This window comes from Hemiscyllium ocellatum, chromosome 19, assembly GCF_020745735.1.
Source record: "Hemiscyllium ocellatum isolate sHemOce1 chromosome 19, sHemOce1.pat.X.cur, whole genome shotgun sequence".
NCBI lineage: Eukaryota > Metazoa > Chordata > Chondrichthyes > Orectolobiformes > Hemiscylliidae > Hemiscyllium > Hemiscyllium ocellatum.
Window position 1 is genome coordinate 44,980,897 of NC_083419.1, and position 21,014 is coordinate 45,001,910.

General features: G+C 39.3%; 1 protein-coding gene across 1 annotated transcript in view; it reads right to left on the minus strand.

Annotated features, from left to right (window-relative positions):
• cacna1c (calcium channel, voltage-dependent, L type, alpha 1C subunit) overlaps window positions 1-21,014 on the minus strand; it is a 1,009,638-nt gene that overhangs the window by 798,414 nt on the left and 190,210 nt on the right. Inside the window, exon 5 of the mRNA XM_060839877.1 lies at window positions 9,197-9,336. Coding sequence (XP_060695860.1) covers window positions 9,197-9,336 — 140 coding nt within the window. The remainder of the gene's footprint in view (window positions 1-9,196; window positions 9,337-21,014) is intronic.

The following is a 21,014-nucleotide window of genomic DNA, read 5'->3' on the forward strand; positions in this document are numbered from 1 at the left end:
CATTGTTCCAAGTACTGATCAAAGTTCAACACTCTTATTCCTGACACTCCTTGCATTGGAACAGACATACTTTAATCCATTTTTTTGGCCTATCAACTGTGTATCCTTTCTGACAGACTCTCTGCATTCCATTTCTGCCTGTCCAACTGCCGTCTCCTCCAATTTGTAGCTCTCGTTCCTGTCTCCCTGCCAAGCTAGTTTAAATCCTCCCGAAGTGCTCAATCAAATCTCCCGCCCAGGACTTTGGTGCCCCTCCGGTTTAAGTGCAACCTGTCCTTCATGTACAGATGTCACCTTCCCCAGAAGGTACCCCAATAATACACGTATCTAAAGCCCTCCCACCTGCACCAGCCCTGTAACTACATGTTTAGCTGCACTCGGTCCCTGTTCCTCGCTTCACTCGCACATGGCACAGGAAGTAATCCTGAAATTACTACTCTGCTCGACCTGCTTTTTAGCTTCCAACCTAACTTCTTGAAATCACTTTTTAGATCCTCATCCCTTTTCCTGGCTATGTCATTGGTGCCAATGTGCACCACAACTTCTGACTACTATGTTTTTAAACTTTTCAGCACAATAACTTGGCAGAAACATATATCTTGTTGTATTAAGGTCCAAGGAAAAAGACAATTCTGGATGTTGATGCTTTGATGCAAGATGCCAAACCAATCCAATTTAGACCCAAAAGTCCAGAGGAATTAGTGGAGGCTGGTACAATTGCAACATTTAAGAGGCATTTGGATGGGTATATGAATAGGAAGGGTTTGGAGGGATATGGACCGGGTGCTGGCAGGTGAGACTAGATTGGGTTGGGATATCTGGTTGGCATGGATGGGTTAGACCGAAGGGTCTGTTTACATGATGTACATCTCTATGACTCTATGACCCTAAGTGCAACTCAATTATTTCAATATGGAATGTGGAACACTAACTCTGGTATTATTACCAAAATGCTTTCCAAAATCGATCAAACAATTCTGATAAAGATTGCAAAAGTTCTTTCCACGTGTGACTAAAATTCACCAGGTCATCAACATAAACTACACAATTGGGTAATCCGGAAATTGGTCAGTCCCTGAAATGTGGCTGTTGCACTTTTCATACCAAATGGCATGAATTTAACCGGAGACAGTCTACTCGGTGTTACTAAAGCCAAAAGTCTCTTTGTTCTTTCAGACAAGGGTACCTAAAGTAGCCTCTGAGCAAGTTCAACTTAGAAATATAAGTCGCTTGTCCCACCTTTTCAATACAGTCTTGCAAATGTGGAATTGGATATGCATCAGTCTTTATAACTGCATAACCTTTGTGATCGTCCACACATAACCCTTGGATAACATCTGGTTTTGGCACCATTACTCTGGGTGAGCTCCAGTCACTGTAACTCACTTCGAATATACCATCTTGGAGCATGTTTTCAATCTCCTTTTGAACCTGTGCCAACTTTAGAGGATTATGTCAATAAGGATGTTGCTTAGTTGGAACAGCAGTTCCGGCATCCACATCATGCATAATTAGGTTAACACTTCCCAGCTTATTTCCACACATCTCTCTATGCAATAGCAATAACTCTTTCAGGTCATTTTGAGTTTCCTCTGGAAGGTAACTTAATTTATCTTAATTTTTGTCAACTTCCTCATTGTCCAACTTAATTTGAGGAATGTCCAATTCAGAATCTTCTGAACTTGGTTCTTCATTCTATGTTGTAACTAATATCACATTTTCCTCTTGCTTTCCTTCCCTATCAAACTACTTTTTGAGCATGTGAGATTTTTTTCTGTCTGGAGTACTTATCAAATAGTTCACCTCAATCAACCTCCTTTCGACTTGATAAGGTCCAGTAAACCTTGCTTTTAAAGGTTCATCTACCACTGGAAGTAACACTTACACCTTATCTCTGATAGCAAAACTGCAAGTTTTTGACTTCTTGTCTGCCTCCTGCTTCACTGTATGCTGTAATACCTTTAAATGCTGTCTCGCCAACTCCCCCATTCAATTTAACTGTACCCTAAAATTTGACACATAGTCCAAATATATGGTCTCTGAATTCTGGCTGACCAATTTCTCCTTAATCAATTTAAGTAGTCCTCTCAATTCATGCCCAAAAACTAATTCAAATGGACTGAATTTGGTCAATTCATTTGGTGCATCTCTGATTGCAAAAAGCACAAACGGAATTCCTTTATCCCAATCATCTGGATAGTCTTGATTATAAAACCTCAGCATGGTCTTTAATGTCTGATGGCACCTTGCTAGCGCTTCCTGCAATTATGGATGGTTTGCAATAGATTTGAATTGTTTTATTCTTAAACTGTCCATAATTTCCTTGAATAATTTAGATGCAAAGTTTAACCTTTGATCTGATTGTATTTCTGTGGATAGTCCATATCTAGTGAAACATTTGAGTAATTCCTCTACAATCATTTTAGCTGTGATATAGAGTAATGGAATGGCCTCTGGAAATACACAAGACACAATCATTATTGTTAACAAATACTGATTCCCATTTTTTGTTTTTTGTGTAGATGTCCTACGCAATCAATTAAGACTCTTGTAAAAGGTTCTTCAAGTACAGGAATATGTACTAAAGGTGCGGGTTTTACTTCTGCCTGTAGTTTTCCAATTACCTGGCACGTACGACATGTCTGGCAAAATTCAATTACATTCTTGTGCTGTCCAGACTAAACATGTTTTTGTATTTTATCTTGAGTTTCTTTTGCACCTAAATAACCTCCTACTGGTAGTTCACATGCTACCTGCAACACCTCCTTTTATAACCCATCAGTAATATGACTTGATGGAACTTCCGCCCATTTCTCATCTACTGGAATATATGATGGTTTCCATTTCCTTATTAAGACATCATTTTTAAGATGGTAACACTCAGGGATACATTCAGATTCTTTTCCTGTGTATGCCTTTTAATACAATTTCTTTAATTGTTCATCTTTCTGCTGTAATTCAGCTAATTTTTCTGAACTAAAGATTTCTACTTCGTCAGCTATCTGCTCCTGGTTTGCATCAGCCATTTGATCAAACAGGGAGTCTGCTAATTCCACTTCAACTTTCTTATCTGTTCTCTTTGATCTCTCCTGTTTCAACTTTGTGACCTTGTTACCAAGCAGTCAGGAAAATTCCCAGGCTGTGTAATAATTCAGTTGCCTGAGTTTCAAACACAACAGGCAGCACACCTACCTGTGAACTGTTATTAGGAAGGACAAATTGTATTCCAGGAGCTGACAGTTTGTCCAGTATTCCTACGACGACTTCTCCACTCTTCACTGGAAACTCCAACCTCACTCTACATAATTGAGCACTTCCTGTCTCACTGTGAATTCCTATCATTAGCACATTTTCAGGCAATAGTCCTTCAGAAGTACGCATCTCCTCATCTTTCAACAGCAAAGCTTGAGAGGATCCTGTATCTCTTAATATCGTAACCTTTTTACCTGCTGCTCTCGGCCTATGCGAGTAAACTTTACCTTTGCAAGTACATAGTTTAAGAAGATCTAGCACTTCCTCCTTAGCCAACCTCCAACCAGGTTGTACAGTCTTGGGCAGCTTTTTAGCCTCTACTGTATTTTCCATTATCACTCCAACAACATTCTATTTTCTCCAATTTCCAACCCCATTGGATTAAAATTGATGTTGGAAGCCAAACTTTGATTTTTGAACCAACTCATAGTCATCATCTATTTCAGCTGCTAATCTTGCTATTTTAACTCTGTGCTCTTCCATGATTTCTCACTACTTCAGGAAGTGAATTTTTGAACTCCTTCAAAATAATCACCTGAGAGCGTCATAGGTTTGCTTTATTTTTAATGCCGTTAACCACCTATCAAAATTACTTTGCTTGATCCTTTCAAACACAATGTGGGTTTGACCAGGGTCCTTCCTTAGATTCAGCTAGGAGAAAGTGAGGACTTCAGATGTTGAAGATCAGAGTCGAAGAGTGTGGTGCTAGAAAAGCACAGCTGGTCAAGGATGCTTTTTAGATTCCTAAAATGTTATCTATAGACTTCTGGCACAAGCTCATATGCTCTTAAATTGGCTTTCTTCATCTCCTCACATGCCCCAGTTACCTCCCTCTGATAGTGATGCAAATACCTCACTAGCTGTAACTACAAGTTTTGTTTGGATCAACAAAATCCACAAGGTCGCTGGCCACTACATTTGTTGAGCCACTTTCTCAAATGAGATGGAAAAGGCTTCCACATCCTTCTCATCAATTTTAGGCAATGCTTGAATAATTTAAACAGATTCCCACCAAGCCTTTGGCTACCATGGGTTTGCTTATCCTCACTCTCATTCTCATTAAGCTTACCTTCAGCTTTCATCTCCATCCGTTTAAGCTGACTTTCCTGTCTAAGTGCCTTTTCTCTCTCTTTCTCTTTTTGTTCTGCCAGTACCTTTCGTGCTTTTTCTCTTTCCTTTCTTTTAATTGTAATTTGAATAGTGTCATTTCTTTTTCTCTTTCTTATTCTTTTGCCTCTAACTAAAGTTGCTTCATTCTCAGTTGAAGTTTAGCAAGGTCCAAAGATTCCTATGGTGTTTCCAGCAAATTTAAATGCTGAGCTATTGGTATAACTATCTTTCCTTTCCTCACAGAAGGAGGCAGCTTCAACTCCAGCTCAACTGCCAATTCCAGCAGCTTTTCCTTGTTCACCCTTTGTACTGCCCCCAAAGTCACTTCTTCCACCCCGAGAAAACTCTTAGTGACTGAAAGAGCCATAACTACACTAAGCACTGTTTAAATTAACTAAATTCAACACTCAGAACAAAAGACACTCACACCTATCACTCACTGCCTTTGAGTCCAGCAAACCTAATCTCCAATCAGAACTATAGAACAAATCCTAAATGAGCCCCCAATCTGTTTTGTACATTTCAAGAAGACAGACCAAACCTGAATTTTTCTAGTCATTTTAAGCAGGCATAGAACATAGAACATAGAAAAATACAGCGCAGTACAGGCCCTTTGGCCCTCGATGTTGTGCCGATCCAAGCCCACCTAACCTACACTAGCCCACTTTCCTCCATATGCCTACCAATGCCCGTTTAAATGCCCATAAAGAGGGAGAGTCCACCACTGCTACTGGCAGGGCATTCCATGAACTCACGACTCGCTGAGTAAAGAATCTACCCCTAACATCAGTCCTATAGCTACCACCCCTTAATTTAAAGCTATGCCCCCTTGTAATAGCTGACTCCATACGTGGAAAAAGGTTCTCATGGTCAACCCTATCTAAACCCTTAACCATCTTGTACACCTCTATCAAGTCACCCCTAAACCTTCTTTTCTCCAATGAAAACAGCCTCAAGTGCCTCAGCCTTTTCTCATACGATCTTCTTATCATATCAGGCAACATCCTGGTAAACCTCCTCTGCACCTGTTCCAATGCCTCCACATCCTTCCTATAGTATGGCGACCAAAACTGCACACAATACTCCAGATGCGGCCGCACCAGAGTATTATACAACTGCAACATGACCACAGGACTCCAGAACTCAATTCCTCTACCAATAAAAGCCAGTATGCCATATGCCTTCTTCAAAGCACTATTTAGCTGGGTGGCAACTTTCAGAGATCTGTGTACATGGACACCAAGATCCCTCTGCTCATCCACACTACCAAGTATCCGACCGTTAGCCCAGTACCCCATCTTCTTGTTACTCTTACCAAAGTGAATCACCTCACACTTACCTACATTGAACTCCATTTGCCACCTTTCTGCGCAGCACTGCAGATTATCTATATCCCGCTGTAACCTGCCACATCCTTCCTCGCTGTCAACAACTCCACCGACTTTCGTACAATCCGCAAACTTGCTCACCCAACCTTCTAGCCCCTCCTCCAGGTCATTTATAAAAATGACGAACAGCAATGGTCCCAAAACAGATCCTTGCGGAACACTGCTAGTAACTGCACTCCAAGATGAGCCTTTACCATCAACTACTACCCTCTGTCTTCTTCCAGCCAGCCAATTCCTAATCCAAACCTCCAACTCACCCTCAATAACATACCTCTGTATTTTTTGCAGTAGCCTACCATGGGGAACCTTATCAAACACCTTACTAAAATCCATATACACCACATCTACCGCTTTACCCTCATCCACCTCCTTAGTCACCTTCTCAAAGAATTCAATAAGGTTTGTGAGGCACAACCTGTCCTTCACAAAACCATGCTGACTATCCTTGATCACATTATTCCTATCCAGATGTTCATAAATCCTATCCCTTACAATTCTCTCTAAGACTTTGCCTACAACAGAAGTGAGACTCACCGGCCTATAGTTACTAGGGTTATCCCTACCCCCCTTCTTGAACAAGGGAACAACATTTGCTATTCTCGAGTCTTCTGGCACTATTCCTGTAGACAACGAGGACATAAAAATCAAGGCCAATGGCTCTGCAATCTCCTCCCTTGCTTCCCAGAGAATCCTAGGATAAATGCCATCAGGCCCAGGGGACTTATCCATTTTCACCCTTTCCAGAATTTCCAACACCTCTTCCCTACATACCTCAAAGCCGTCCATTCTAATTAATTGTGACTCAGTATTCACATCGGCAACAATGTCCTGTTCCTGACTGAATACTGACGAAAAGTATTCATTCAATGTCTCCCCAATCTCTTCAGCCTCCACACGCAACTTCCCACTACTATCCTTGACTGGACCTATTCCTACCCTAGTCATTCTTTTATTCCTGACATACATATAGAAAGCCTTTGGGTTTTCCCTAATCCTATCAACCAAGGACTTTTCATGTCCCCTCCTTGCTGCTCTTAGCTCTCTCTTCACTTCCTTCCTGGCTACCTTATAACTCTCAATCGCCCCAATTAAACCTTCAAACCTCATCTTTACATAGGCCACCCTCTTCCCTTTAACAAGGGATTCTAATTCCTTATTAAACCACGGCTCCCTCACACGAACCTTTCCTCCCTGCCTGACAGGCACACACTTATCAAGGACACTCAATAGTTCCTCCTTGAACAAGCTCCACATATCAATTGCGCCCTTCCTTTGAAGCCTACTTTTCCAAGCCACGCATCCTAAGTCGTCCCTCACCGCATCATAATTTCCCTGCCCCCAGCTATAACTCTTGCCCTGCAGTGCGCACTTATCCCTCTCCATCACTAGAGTAAAATAGAATATTCAAGGTGTGATGCAGCTGGCTCAACCACCCCGTTTTAAACAAAAGATTTATTTGCAGGTTACTGAATGAAACACAAATAAAAGAGAACTAAATTTAGAATAACTTAACCTATCTGAAAACCCAATTGACTCTATCGCAACTTAATGATGCTGTTCCAAATACTTGCAACAGCCCTATAAACATCACCTTGACAGATCAAACACAGGTACATATAGGAGAGAAGTGTGAGAGTGTGAGACAGAGAGAGAGAGAGACAGACAGACAGACAGACAGACAGACAGACAGAGAGAGAGAGAGAGAGAGGAGATCAGCATGGAACTGCTTCTTTGGATCCCCACCAGCTTCTCTGCGTTCTCAATTTAAATCTGACCAGCAGCTGCAAATAAAACAGCTAACTGAAACCAAACCAAATGAAACCTTGAACTGCCCACTCCCCTTTCATTGTACCAGTGTTAAAAAAACACTTAAAAGCTTTCTCAAGTACTCATCTTCAGACATATTGAAAACTCTGCCTTTACGACCCCTTTTGAAAACGATCAAGGACAACATAACCTTGTTAAAGGAGCAGCATTGTCACAACTGTCATCTTAATGGAATTTTAGTGGTGTATTTTAATGGTACCACCTTAATGGTAGTTACAGTAAGCATTGGTTTTATCATATCTGGAGTATTTGTGAATCATTCTGGACACTATACCCTTGGAAAGTAAACGAGGGCAAATAGATTTGGGTTATATTACTAGCCTTGCCATCGAGGCTCACATCCCATGAAAGAATAAAAAATGCACGCCTTAAAGGTACGTGGCACAGAGTCAGAAGAACGTTGCCAGGCTTCTGAGGGTTACATTACAAGGAGAAATTGGATAAACTAGGCTTGTATTTCAATGAATATGAAAGACTAAGGATCATATGATTGAGTCTTTCAGGATTTTTAAAGAAATTGATAGTCTGGATAGAAATGTTACCTGCTGGTAGAGGAATCTAACACATATTAAAACCCAGAGTCAGGCAATTCAATAATAATGTTCAGAAACACTTGACAAAAAGGCCACCACCTATAGTTTTTTTTGTATGAGCAAGGGACATCTTGAAGACTGTGAGCTTGTCTTCAACAAAGATCAGATCGATTATCACACTATAATTAAAATGAGAGTGAGACATGTCATGGGAAGAACATGTTAAGAGAGGAAACCTCATTATGTTTAACTTATTTAAAACATATACATCCCCATTTCTGAATGAATTGCAAGTCTGGTTGGGACGTCTAGTCAGCATGGACAGGTTGGACCGAAGGGTCTGTTTCCGTGCTGTACATCTCTATGACTCTATGACTTGAATCCGAGATTAATATAATAAAATGCACAGGAGGAAACATCAGAGTGCTGGGAAATGCAAGGACTGTTGCCAGGTGGTTCTGAGAGAGATGGAGAAATGAAATGTCATACACACCCATGTTGCTCTCAATAAATTACTAACATGATTTTTATACTAAATCCTGGCTTCAAGACTGATACATGTAAAAATCACTATCAACTGTCACCTCTCTCCAGGCAATACTGCATGTAAAAGCCAGTAATCCCCTTCTTACTTGTAGTAAAAAAAAGTCCTTCCTTTCTCTCCACCCATTAAAACCTGCAGAAAATGGTTTCACGACTTAGGATAGTCTTGTGAATCATTTCCTATTTCCTTAGCTTACATCCAAATCTGCCAGAGCTCTTATTAAAAATGCATTCATGCTTCAAATATGTCTATGGATCCTCATTGCAAGTGCCAGTTGGAAAGTTATCAGGCTGCAATTCCTGACCTAACTCGTTAGCAGTCTGCCAAATTAAAATAAAGCACTGGTGTTAAAATAGTGCAGCTCTCAAAAGATTGTCTTCAGGTGAGTGTGTTGTTCATTCCCCCATCCAAATCCCACTCCCAATTTAGTTTTCCAATGAGCTTTTTGCTAATATATGATATGACAAATAAAAATGGATTTTAAGTCTTCTATTATGTCATGGGTCTTATATTTTGTGATTGTACCTTGCCAAAGTACTTACTAGGAACACCAGACACTAGGCGTAATGGTCGTAGGACTCTGAATGCTCTTAGAGCTTTGACATCAAATCCAGCAGCTTTACCTCCAATTGGGTTAATTCCCTCTGCTTTGGTTGCTTGTTCTAAAATAGCACTAAAAAGCCTATAAGAGAAAGGAAGAAAAACATTGATTATACTTCATCAAAGGCATAGCCACATAACCTGTACAGTCCACTTTGCCAAGATAGTTTCCTTTTACACTATGATTAACTCATGTCATTTCACCAGCTGCAGTAAGAAAGACAAGTGTGATTTGTTGAAATGCTTTCTTATTGTTTCACAACATCCCAAAGCACTCACCAATGAAGTATTTTTTGAAGTGTAGTCACTGTTGCAATGTAAGAAAGGTGGCAGCTGACTTATCCTCAAAGAAATCCCACAACGAGCAATGAGATAATGTTTGAATGTCTTCTTTTAGTGATTTTACTTAAGGATAACTTTTGGCTAAAATATTAAGATGAATTCCCCTGCTGTCCTTTAAGCAGTGTTTGGATATTTTATGTTCAAGAAAGGGCAGTTGAACCTCTGGTTTAATGCCTAAAAGATGGCAACTCCTTAGTATTAGAACATCAGCTGGGTTCTGTAATCAATTCTTTGCAATGGGACTTGAATCTTCTGATTCAGAGAGTGAGTTGCCACTGTTGAGCCATGGCCAAAAATATAAATAAAGCTAATTTTTAAATTTAAAATGCACATCTCCAGTGAATTATTATAATTTAATCTTGCTACAGGGACCTATTAGGCATAGATATTAATGGGATTGGTGAAAAATCAAATATATCTAAAACCACTTTGTACAGTCATGTATGTCCAAGCAAAGTAAAATCCAAATGGATACCTAGTCATTTCCTGTGACAAATCAAATAACACAAGAAAAATTACAAAAAATTATATAGTCGTAACTAAGACTTTAGAGAATAGAGATCGTATCAAACAAAATCTGGTCAAACTGGCCAAAAGAATAATGAAGATGAGGCTGGTATACAGATATGATGAACTATTTTGCCAATATTCAGAATCAGAGCAACATTATTAAATTGATAGGACTGCTGAGGAATTCTTCTGCGTAGATTTTCGTATAATTCCAAGATAAAGATAAGCTATTACACAGACTAAGACAGATGCACAAAACTGAGCTATCAGAGAATTACATCAAGGTTTCTGGAAAAGGAAGCTGTAGTTCTCTGATATGACTGAGTTTTTTTGAGGACGTTATATAATTGATGGATGAAGAAAACCCGGTGTGGAAAGTTTCTAGCACTTCCTATCATCTAATACAATCAGCATGTTTACTTGGTGTTATTTTCTTTTCTTAGACATAAACATACCAATGACATACAAAACCCAGTGAAAAATTGTGGTCTCTTTATTTGAAGGTAAGATTAACTACAGAAAGTGACTGCTGGGAGTTACGTATAGTACAACTTACAACTTCAGATTGCCCAACAAGTCATGGAATTAAAGTATCATCAACCTCGATAGAACATAGTTTTTGACAGCGGTTTAAGGCAGAACTCTTAAAGGTACATTCATATCACTACACAGCATCATCCTTTTTTCTAACCAAGACTTTACACTTAAAGAATGACAAGACATGACAAAATAAAATAATATTATGTCTAGATGTATTTTAACATACAGAAATAAACTCAAGTCTCAAAAATATATTGGCAGTTTACTTATCATAAGAGCACAATTAATAGGATCAGAAGTAGGCCGTATGGTTGGTCAAGCCTGCTTCATCATTCAATCGGATCAGGAATGATCCAGCATTCTTCACTTGCACTATTCTGCATTTTCCCCATAATCCTTGACTCCCCTAACAATCTTAAATATTCATTAGGACTAAGCCCCCACACTTCTCTATGACAAGGAGTTCCAGACCCACAACCTTCTGAGAGAAAAGGCTCTTCCTCATCTCGATCTTAAATTGGTGACCTGCTCTAATGGGAGGCTATGACCTACTTGTATTATCACTGGATTGATAATTCAAAGGCCCAGGTGATGTTCTGGGGCCCTGGGTTCAAATCCTGCCACGGCAGATGGTGGTTTGTGAATTCAATAAAAATCTGCATTATGAGTCTAATGATGACCATGAATCCATTGCTAATTGAACCTATCTGGTTCACTAATGTCCTTTAAGGAAGGAAACTGCCATCCTTACCTGCTCTACATATGACTCCAGATCTATAGCAATGTGGTTGACTCATAACTGCCCTCTGGGCAATTCGAGATAGGCAATAATTGCTGGCCTAGCTAAGGACACCCTGAAACCATGAATGAACTTTTAAAAATTCTGACATGTCCTCTGGTCCTATGTTTCAATTAGATCAATTAGTGAGGAATGCTTTCATTCATCTAAATTCCAGTGAGTAGAGTCACAATCAGTTTTGCCTTTGCTCATAAGGCTATCCTTCCATACCAGGGATCATCCTACTGAACCTTCTCTGAGCTGACTCCAATCAAATTATATCAATTGCAGAGAGACTTACTAATTCCTATATTCTAACCCCTTGAAAGAAGGGCCAACAATCCATTAGCATTCCTGATTACCCACTGCACCTGTGTTTCATATACATGTACTCCCCTGTACCTTTGTATTGCAACTTTCTGCAGTTTCTCTGCAAATAAAAAAAAATGTTCGCTTGTGCTCCTTTTGAAAATGAACAACTTCACAATCTCCTACATTACAATCCATTTGCCATCTTTTTGCCCATTTACTTTACTTACCAATATTTCTCTGTGAACTGTTTGCAACCTGCTCACACATACCTTTCCACATATTTTTGTGTCATCTATAAATTTGGCTAGAGTACATTCTTCCAAGTCATTTGTATATATTGTAAGAGGTTCCAGTTCCAGCACTGATCTCAATGGAACCCCACTGCCCATCAGTCACCAATCTGAAAAAGCACCCACTATCCCCACTTACTGTTTCCTGCCCATTGCCAGTTCTCTATTCTTGCCAATATGTTATGTCTAACACTATGGGCTCTTACCTTATGACTTAGTCTTTTGTGAGGTACTTTGCCAAATGCCTTCTGAAAGTCCAACTACAACACATCTATTGGTTCACCTCTATCCACTCTGGTTGAGTCTTCCTCATCAAGCTATAATGAATTTGTCAAGTTATGATTTCCTTTACCTGAAGCCATCCTAATGCTATGCAGGAGTTTGTGATTCAGGTACCCACCATATGGGCTTACTCATAGAAAAAGTCAGGAATTGCAGATGATGATACATCTAACTATATACTTCCTGACTTAGATTTTCATCTTCCACTCCAGCAGGTCTACTGTAACCAGACCTTTCTTAGTCAACTCCATGTAAATGGTGGCAAGACCTTGTGATTGTACTTAACTTTCCAGGCATAGTTTTCCAGGCCTGCAAAGTGGAAAATGACAGCTGCAGCAATGGCATAAAGACTCTTGTAGCTTAGTCTTCTTCTTTCAGTCCAGCACAGAGATTTATAGTTCTGAGCATTGACATATTTCTATTTATATTAAACCAAAAAGCATGCAAATTATCCCTGACGTTCCTATTGATCTTGCAGTTAGTAATTCCCTCCAGTCTTAGTTATGGTGACTTTTGCTGGAGGGTCCTATACGTTTTCTGAATTCTGGTTAGATGTGTTTTGCTCATGTTGCAGCTTAGACTATGTTCTAGATGCAATGGGATTATTTGATTGTGTTGGGGGTCACCCACAGAGGTGCCAAAAAACTGGAGGATAGTTATTACGGTTCTACTTTTCAAAAAGGGTCTTAGAGATAAACCAGGAAATTAGATTCAAATCACTCTAATGTCAGTGATCGGGAAACACTTGAAAAAAGTCTAATGACAGAATTCATTTCCAACTGGACAGGCAAGGTTTGATCAGGGATAGCAGTATGGCTTTGTCAGAGGGAGATGATCCCTAACAAATTTGGTTGAATGTTTTGAGGCAGTGGCCAGATGTGTAGATGAGGGTAGTGCAGTTGATGTAGTTTATACGGATTTCAGCAAAATCTTTGACAATGTCCTACATGACAGACTGATAAAGAAGGAAAATGCACATAAGATCCAGGGTAATTTGGCAAACTGGATCCAAAATTGGCTTAGTAACAGGAGACAAAGGGTGGTTGTAAAAGATTGTTTGTGTGACTGGAGGCCAGGTCCAGTGGTGCACCATTCAGAGGTCAATGCTGGATCTGTTACATTTTGTGAGATATATATAAAACTACACAAAAAAATGTGCATGGAGGGGACAGAGATGATAAGTAAGTTTGTGAATGAGTCAAAAACTGGTTAGGTGATTGACAGTGAGAAGAAGGTCATAGATTACAGGAGGATATAGACAGATTGGTCAGATGGCAGATCAATAACACGAGAGCACTCAATGAATGACAGGACACTAGGAATCTCAGAGGAACAGCAGGATCTTAGGTGCTTGTCAACAGATCCCTGAATATAGAGTGAATAAAAAGGCAAAGGAAACATTTGCTTTTATCAGTTGTGGCATAGATTGTAAAAGCAGGAAAGTCATGTTGGAGCTATAGAGGACTCCAGTGAAACCACAGCAAAAGCACTCTGGGCCATTCTGGATCACAGTTCGATGGGAATAATGTGATTGCGCTGGATGAGATTCAGAGGAGGTTCCAGGATATTGTCTAGGATGAGACAGCTTAACAATGAAGAAAGGCTGGATAAACTTGGGCTGTTTTCTTTGGAGCAGAGAAGGCTAAGAGAGGATCTGATTGAGGTGTATTAGATTATGAGAGGCACGGACAGCATGGATAAGAAGCAGCTGATCCCTTCATTTGAAGGGTCAATAACAAGGATCATAATTTTAAGGTGAAAGTTTGGAGGTTTCGAGGGAATTTGAAAATAAAATATGTTTCCACCCAGTGGGTGGTGGGAATCTGGAATGCACTGTCTGTGAGGGTAGTTGAGGTAGGAAAATTCACAATCTTTTAAAAAAACTTTTGATGAGCACTTGGAATGTGCTCACATTCAAGGTTATGGACTAGCTACTGGAAAGTGGGACTATTTTAGATTTAGAGTTGTACATTTTTGTTGATGTAAACCTGATGGACTGAAGGGCTTCTTTTATACAGTATGACTGTGATGATAAGCTGCAATGAGTACAACAAAAACTTAATTGATTGAGATTGATCTGGATGGGAAGGGATTTGGAGCACATCAGACACTCTTTTTTGATTGAATGTGTTGGTCACTCAGTTGGTGTTGCACATTCAACAAGTTGGCGCACACATTAGTGTGGGACACTCCTGAATTGCAAATGTTTATTCAGATGCAAAGCAGCTTTTTAAAGAGTATATGGATACTGGAGGTGCTGGTCTTTTGGTGGATATCCACTTAGTGGTAAGATAGGACTAGAATTAGATGCGAGGGATGCTGTTGGGAGGAGAGTGGTGTTAGATAGCAAATGAGGCACATTGTGGCACAAAAGTTTCAAATAACCCCAATGTAACTGACATTTAGCCAAAACAGCATAATGTTCAGTTCTTTGCAACATCCCTGCCACTTGCCTTCCTACCTATTTTGTGTTAGCCACAAATTTGGCAATAGCACATTACTTCCTTCAACCAAATCGTTAATATATATTGTGAGCCCATTCACTGATCCCTGTTTCAAAATGTAAGTTGATGTACTGAAAATGTCCCCTTTCTCCTCAATCTCTGCCTTCTATTTGGTAATTGATCCCTTCAGCCATGCCAGAATACTATACTTAACACCATGGCCTCTTATTTCAGTCAACAGTCTGAAGTACTATATCATACTGAATATCTTTCGGAAATCCTAACACACTATATTTACTGGTTCCCCTTTATCTCTCTTGCTTGTTACCACCTCAAAAAATTTGAATCCATTTGTCAGGCATGACTTCCCCTTTATGAGGCTATGCTGAATCTACTTGATTATATCATGCATTTCAAATGCTGTCATTTCATTTAAAATAGACTCTAATATTTTCCCAATTATAGATTTATGCTATTTGGCCTATGTTATCTGTTTTTTAAATAAAAAAAATCCTTCCATCACAAATAAGGGTGTTACTCTGGCTATTTTCCAATCCTTTGGGAGTTTTCCAGAATGCATGGATTCTTGGAAAATTGCTACCTGTGCATCCATTATCTCTGTAGCTCCTTCCTTCAAAATCTTTGAAGTCAAGCCTTTAGGCCCTAAAGGATTTTAGGCCATTAGTCTGATTAGTTTTCTGAGTACTTATTTTCTCCCCACCTTTGGTCCTTTGATTTGCTACTTTTGGAATGCTGTCAGTGCCCTCTACCATAAAGACTCGTGGAATATATTTAATCAACTCATTATTATTTTTCCAACTGCATTCTTTAAGGGGCCCATGTACATTAAACTTTATTTTCCTTTTCATAAAATAAAAAAAAATCATGCTATCTGACTTGACATTACATGGAAATTGCCTTCATTGATTATTTTCTCCCTTTACTATATTTTAGTCATCTTTTATTGGTTTGTGAAATAAAGATGTTTGAAAGATGTTCCAAGAATAGAAAACCTGAGTTATGTGGAAAGATTGAATAGGTTGGGTTTATTGTATAAGAGTCAGGAAGTGTTAATACTTGATTGAAAGCAAAAAGCATCACCCATAGTGATAATACCATGGGGTCTAGGGTATTGGTCAGGCCACTGTTGGAATATTGCATGCAATTCTGGTCTCCTTCCTATCGGAAAGATGTTGTGAAACTTGAAAGGGTTCAGAAAAGATTTAAAGGGATGTTGCCAGGGTTGGAGAATTTGAGCTTTGGGGAGAGGCTGAACAGGCTGGGACTGTTTTCCCTGGAGCGTCGGAGGCGGAGGGGTGACATTATAGAGGTCTACAAAATTATGAGGGGCATGGATTGGATAAATAGGCAAAGTCTTTTCCCTGGGGTGAGAGTGTGCAGAACTAGAGGGCATAGGTTTATGGTGAGAGGGGAAAGATATAAAAGGGAGCTAAGGGGCAACTATTTCACGCAAAGGGTGATACGTGTATGGAATGAGCTGCCAGAGGAAGTGGTGGAGGCTGGTACAATTGCAACATTTAAAAGGTATTTGGATGGGCATATGAGTAGGAAGGGTTTGGAGGGATACGGGCCGGGTGCTGGCAGGTGGGACTAGATTAGGTTGAGATATCTGTTTGGCATGGACGGGTTGGTCCAAAGGGTCTGTTTCCATGCTGTACATCTCTATGACAACAGTATGTCCTCTTGAGTGATGCTGATGGTTCAGTTGCTACCTCTCTGCTTATACTTATTCTCGAACATTGTTGCCATTGCAATCTGAATTTTTTAATAGCAGTGGAAAACATGTGAGCCAACTCACAATGTTGTGATGAACATATTTACAATTGAATTGTCTACAACTGAATCAAGTCAGATTGCTACATGCCACAGTGAATAACTTCATGTCCAAATTCATTAAGGCTGAGGTGTTGAGGAATGAAAACCAAATGAAATGTCCAAGCTCCCTCCACTTTCCAAAGAATTTCCAACAATGATAAAGGATGTCATATCAATCAATAATTAATCTCCTAGTAACACATGACCAAAGATGCATAATTCATATATATATGAAGATCAAGTTAGGATTTCAGATTTCTAATGGACGAAGGTGAGTGCTGGTTACGTCTCTGAAGGGTTTTCTTTAAAAAAAGTCAGAAAGTCAACCCAAGACAGAGATTTAAATTAAACATCTTTTCAAAGAGCATGTGACTGTGAACACCTGCGGCCTTAATGGAAAATCACCTATATTATTGCGTTTATGACAGTTAGTACAAACATTTAAGGTTATTAGCTTAACCTGTTCTGTTGTTAAAGAAAATTCTGTAGCCTCATGTGAATATGCTTCAGTGACTTACTGCATATGAACTATCATTTAAAAAATAATCTGTCATTTTAGGATCTGACTTAGCAAGAAGTAGTGGGATCATAACATACGACTGCGGAAGTGAACAAACTGTTGTCCTTAGTAATTCAATAACAGAGGACAGAAGGTAGTGCAAAATAACAAGAAATTGTAATGGTAAGGCATACTACAATCAAAAGGATTTTCAAGTGTAATGAGAATGAAATTCCACTGTCACAATTTGGAGATCTGGTGCCTAAAACACCAAAGAAGAAACAAACAATGTTCAAAGATCTAAGATACTGTTAAAAAATCATTTGTTTGTAAACAGATCACACAAACAGCTACAAAAAAATTGATGTGTGTCACTAAACTCCGTCATAATAAAAACAAATGATTGAAATCCATTACGTTCAGTTCTGCAGACATCAGACCATCAGGAAGCCAATTCAGGTCAGTTTTCTTTTAGCCAATAACTACTGTTCTTTTAAATCAGAAAAGGACATGATTTTGGAGAGAATGGCGGAACACCAGACAGTCTGAATTTAAGAATTCAAAGGCTTGAGGATTGACGAGGCAGTGAGGTATTGTTTATGGTCTGAAAAGGTCTGAAAGAGTTAATATTCAGTGTAATGTCATGGGGACTTCAACAAAGTTACAAAAGAGCCAGCTTATGATTAAATGTCATTATTTGGACTCTAAAATGTGGAAAAAAAAACTATGCCTAGGTTTACATTTAATTTCAATTTCTATGTTGTGTATGTTAAGAAGGTGAGATTTAGGTTCAGTTTCATTTCTGAGTCCTGCAATTAATGTCAGTTTGAATTTAACTGGAAATTGAGTCTTTTAAATGCATTGAGGTAAATAGTTCAATGACTTAGAAATAATGGTAGACTAAAGAAAAACAATATACAACCTAGCACAATATGTCAGTAGATAGAGACAGATGCTAGTTGATTTACAAAGACAGAACACTCCAGAAGTATCAATCAAGTGAGCTGCTTTGCCCTGGATGGAGTCAAGCTTCTTGAATGTTGTTGGAGTTGCACTCATCTAGGCAAGTGGGAATCACATTACTGACTTGTGCCTTGCAGATGGTAGACAAACTCTGGGGAATCAGGTGGTAAGTTGCATACTGCAAGATTCCTAGCCCCTGACCTGCTCTTGTAGCCACAGTATTTGTATAGCTGGTCCAATTCAGTTTCTGATGAATGGTGATCCACAGAAATGCCATTGAATGTCAAGGAGAGATAGTTAGAATCTCTCTTCTGGATATAATCAGTACCAGAAACTTGTGTGGGATGAATGTTACTGACCATACATGAAACGTAGAATATTATGAAACGAGTGATTTGTCTTATGAGTAAGACTTAAAGATTGAACTTGTTTCCACTAGAGTGTGGAAGAGTGGGGATCAACTTCATTGAAGATATTGAGTCAGAATGAGGGTTTACTGTTTAAAAATTGTTTATTCTTCAAAAATGAGGCGGCAGCTAGTCGGGATGAATATTTACCCAGGACTTTTTTTTTAAAAGCATTTGCCATCTGTTCCAAAAATCTGTTCCTTTCTAAAAATCTAACTCCAGTTAATATTTGAAGTGTGCATGTGTTTGACACCTTAGTACTGTCCAACAATTTGCAGGCAAGCATAGAGTTAGGAATCTCCAAATAGATTTTTAAAATCTTAACTACTCAGTTAATTTCTGTTGTATATTGTATTGAATAACCATCCTTTCAAAATTTGTGTCACATTTCACATGCCTTTAACCATTTCTTTTCTCCATAAATTTTATCTGCGCATGTTTATAGATTATCCAAACCTTTCTCAGTGTCAATTCTTAAGCCTCTAGTTCTGAAAGTAGGATCTTGCTTCCAGAAGGAAGCCACAATGCCAAGGCTAACTCTTACTATTTTTGGCTGAGTCCAAGTGTATTTAAATTTTTGGAGGGTTATTTGCTGCAATCCTTATCAAATTTGCCTCATTCATTAACTTCTCTATCTTTACGTTGTTTCTCACATCTGATTTTCACCCTATCTTACTGTACACTGTTCCCAAAACATCTTGACATTTAATGGCTATTTGCCAAAAGACTGCTATCCCTTGGGCCCATTCCATTGTTGAAAGGCTGCTGTGTGTCTGGACATATTTTAGCAATCCTGCATTGCCCTTTACTGGCAACATTCTGGCGCAGCAACCCCAATGTTACTCTGCCCATAGAACTTGGCCAACATGGCTGACAGTCTCTCACAGATGCAACTCAATTCTCTTACTCTAATTGCTGTTTAACCACCATGCCACAAATTTCACCTGCCCATAGCTACATCTCACCTAAATACCACTCTAAGTCATTGCTACTCTGTCCACAGTACCTATTGGGCACCTTCAGCTAGTCATTGTCCAATCAATTGGACAAATACAAAAACAAATGTGAGATTTTGGTTACAGAGAAAAAAGGAACTCAAATAAAGAAAAGAAAGGATGAACTTTGCCCTTACAATGCAAACCAGATTTCAGCATCATGACCAAAGATTATTGGCCAAGGGCTTCGGCATTATCGTTCACTGAAATTCCGTAGCCTTACACTAGCCTTCTACACTCACTGAGATAGTTTAAGCTCCAATGCAACCAGGTAAAATTGGCAATTTTTTTGTCTGCAGTAATACATCCTTGGGCTGTTTAGGATGTTCATCGTGAGATTTTAATGGAGCATCAGATCAGAAAGACTCAGCAGACAAGTTGCTGTGAGAATTCCAAACTTGACTGTCAAATGTCAGTGCCTCACAACTGCAAGGAGGATATATAATATGGCGCTAATTTGAATATCACATGCCATCTTGCCTAAAACAGTCAGACACCCTTGGCTGTCTAATCTGGATCCCACTGTAGATGATAGCAGATGAGGCATCAGCATCAATGGGGCAATGTGAACTAGGAGATAGCAAGGACTGCAGATGCTGGAGAGTCAGACTCGATAAACTGTGGGATTGAAAAAAGCACAGCAGGTCAGGCAGCATCCAAGGAGCAAGAAAGTCAACGTTTCCAGTTTAACCCTGATGCTACCTGGCTGCTGTGCTTTCTCTAATGTCACACTTTTCGATAAAATGTGAAGTGACAAAATATTCAGGCTGTTACCACACAATTGACAAATTATGGAGACATTCATAATCAGTTCCATTTTACTCAGCTGTAGATGGCACAGAAATAATCTAGAAGGTTTGCTAATGCTATTGACGATCAAGATTGATCTGTACATGAAACAGTGGTCTACAGGGGGAAAGAAAATACTTTCAATTCTACACTCTGAAGAAAAGAGACCGGAAACTTTTGGCGGATTCATATCAATAGCAGAAAACGACAGAAACTCAGTTAGTTCTGAACTTGCACTTCATTAATGTTTATGGGTAGCTTTAATGAGGCAGCATCCATCCTTATAAGCCAATGAGGTCCCAGACATGGGTGTTCGCCAAGTCAGGACCCAGCATACTATCAGCGCATATATATATATTGCTTCACTCGACATCTGATGCTAGAAGGTTTGGATTGTAGCCTATCCTGTGTCTATGCCAGCTCTGCGATTTGAAATCCAAATGAGTAGAGGCCCAGGAAATAGGGAAAGGAACTAGTGGGCTACTGAATATTGTATAGTGGCATAATGGTTATGCTACTGGGTGAATAATTCTGAGGTTTGAATTGGTAATCTGGACATGTCAGTTCAAGTCACATCCCAACAACTGGAGAATTTAAATTCCATTAGTTCACTAAATTTGTGGGATTTTAAGGGAATGATAGCTTCCTGGTGATGTTAGATGACTAGTAATCCAGAGAATGCACTTATTAACTTTAATCATGAATGCAAATCTCATCGTGGAAACTGAGTAATTTAAATTTACTGATTCAACTAAATCTCAGTGTAAAAATAC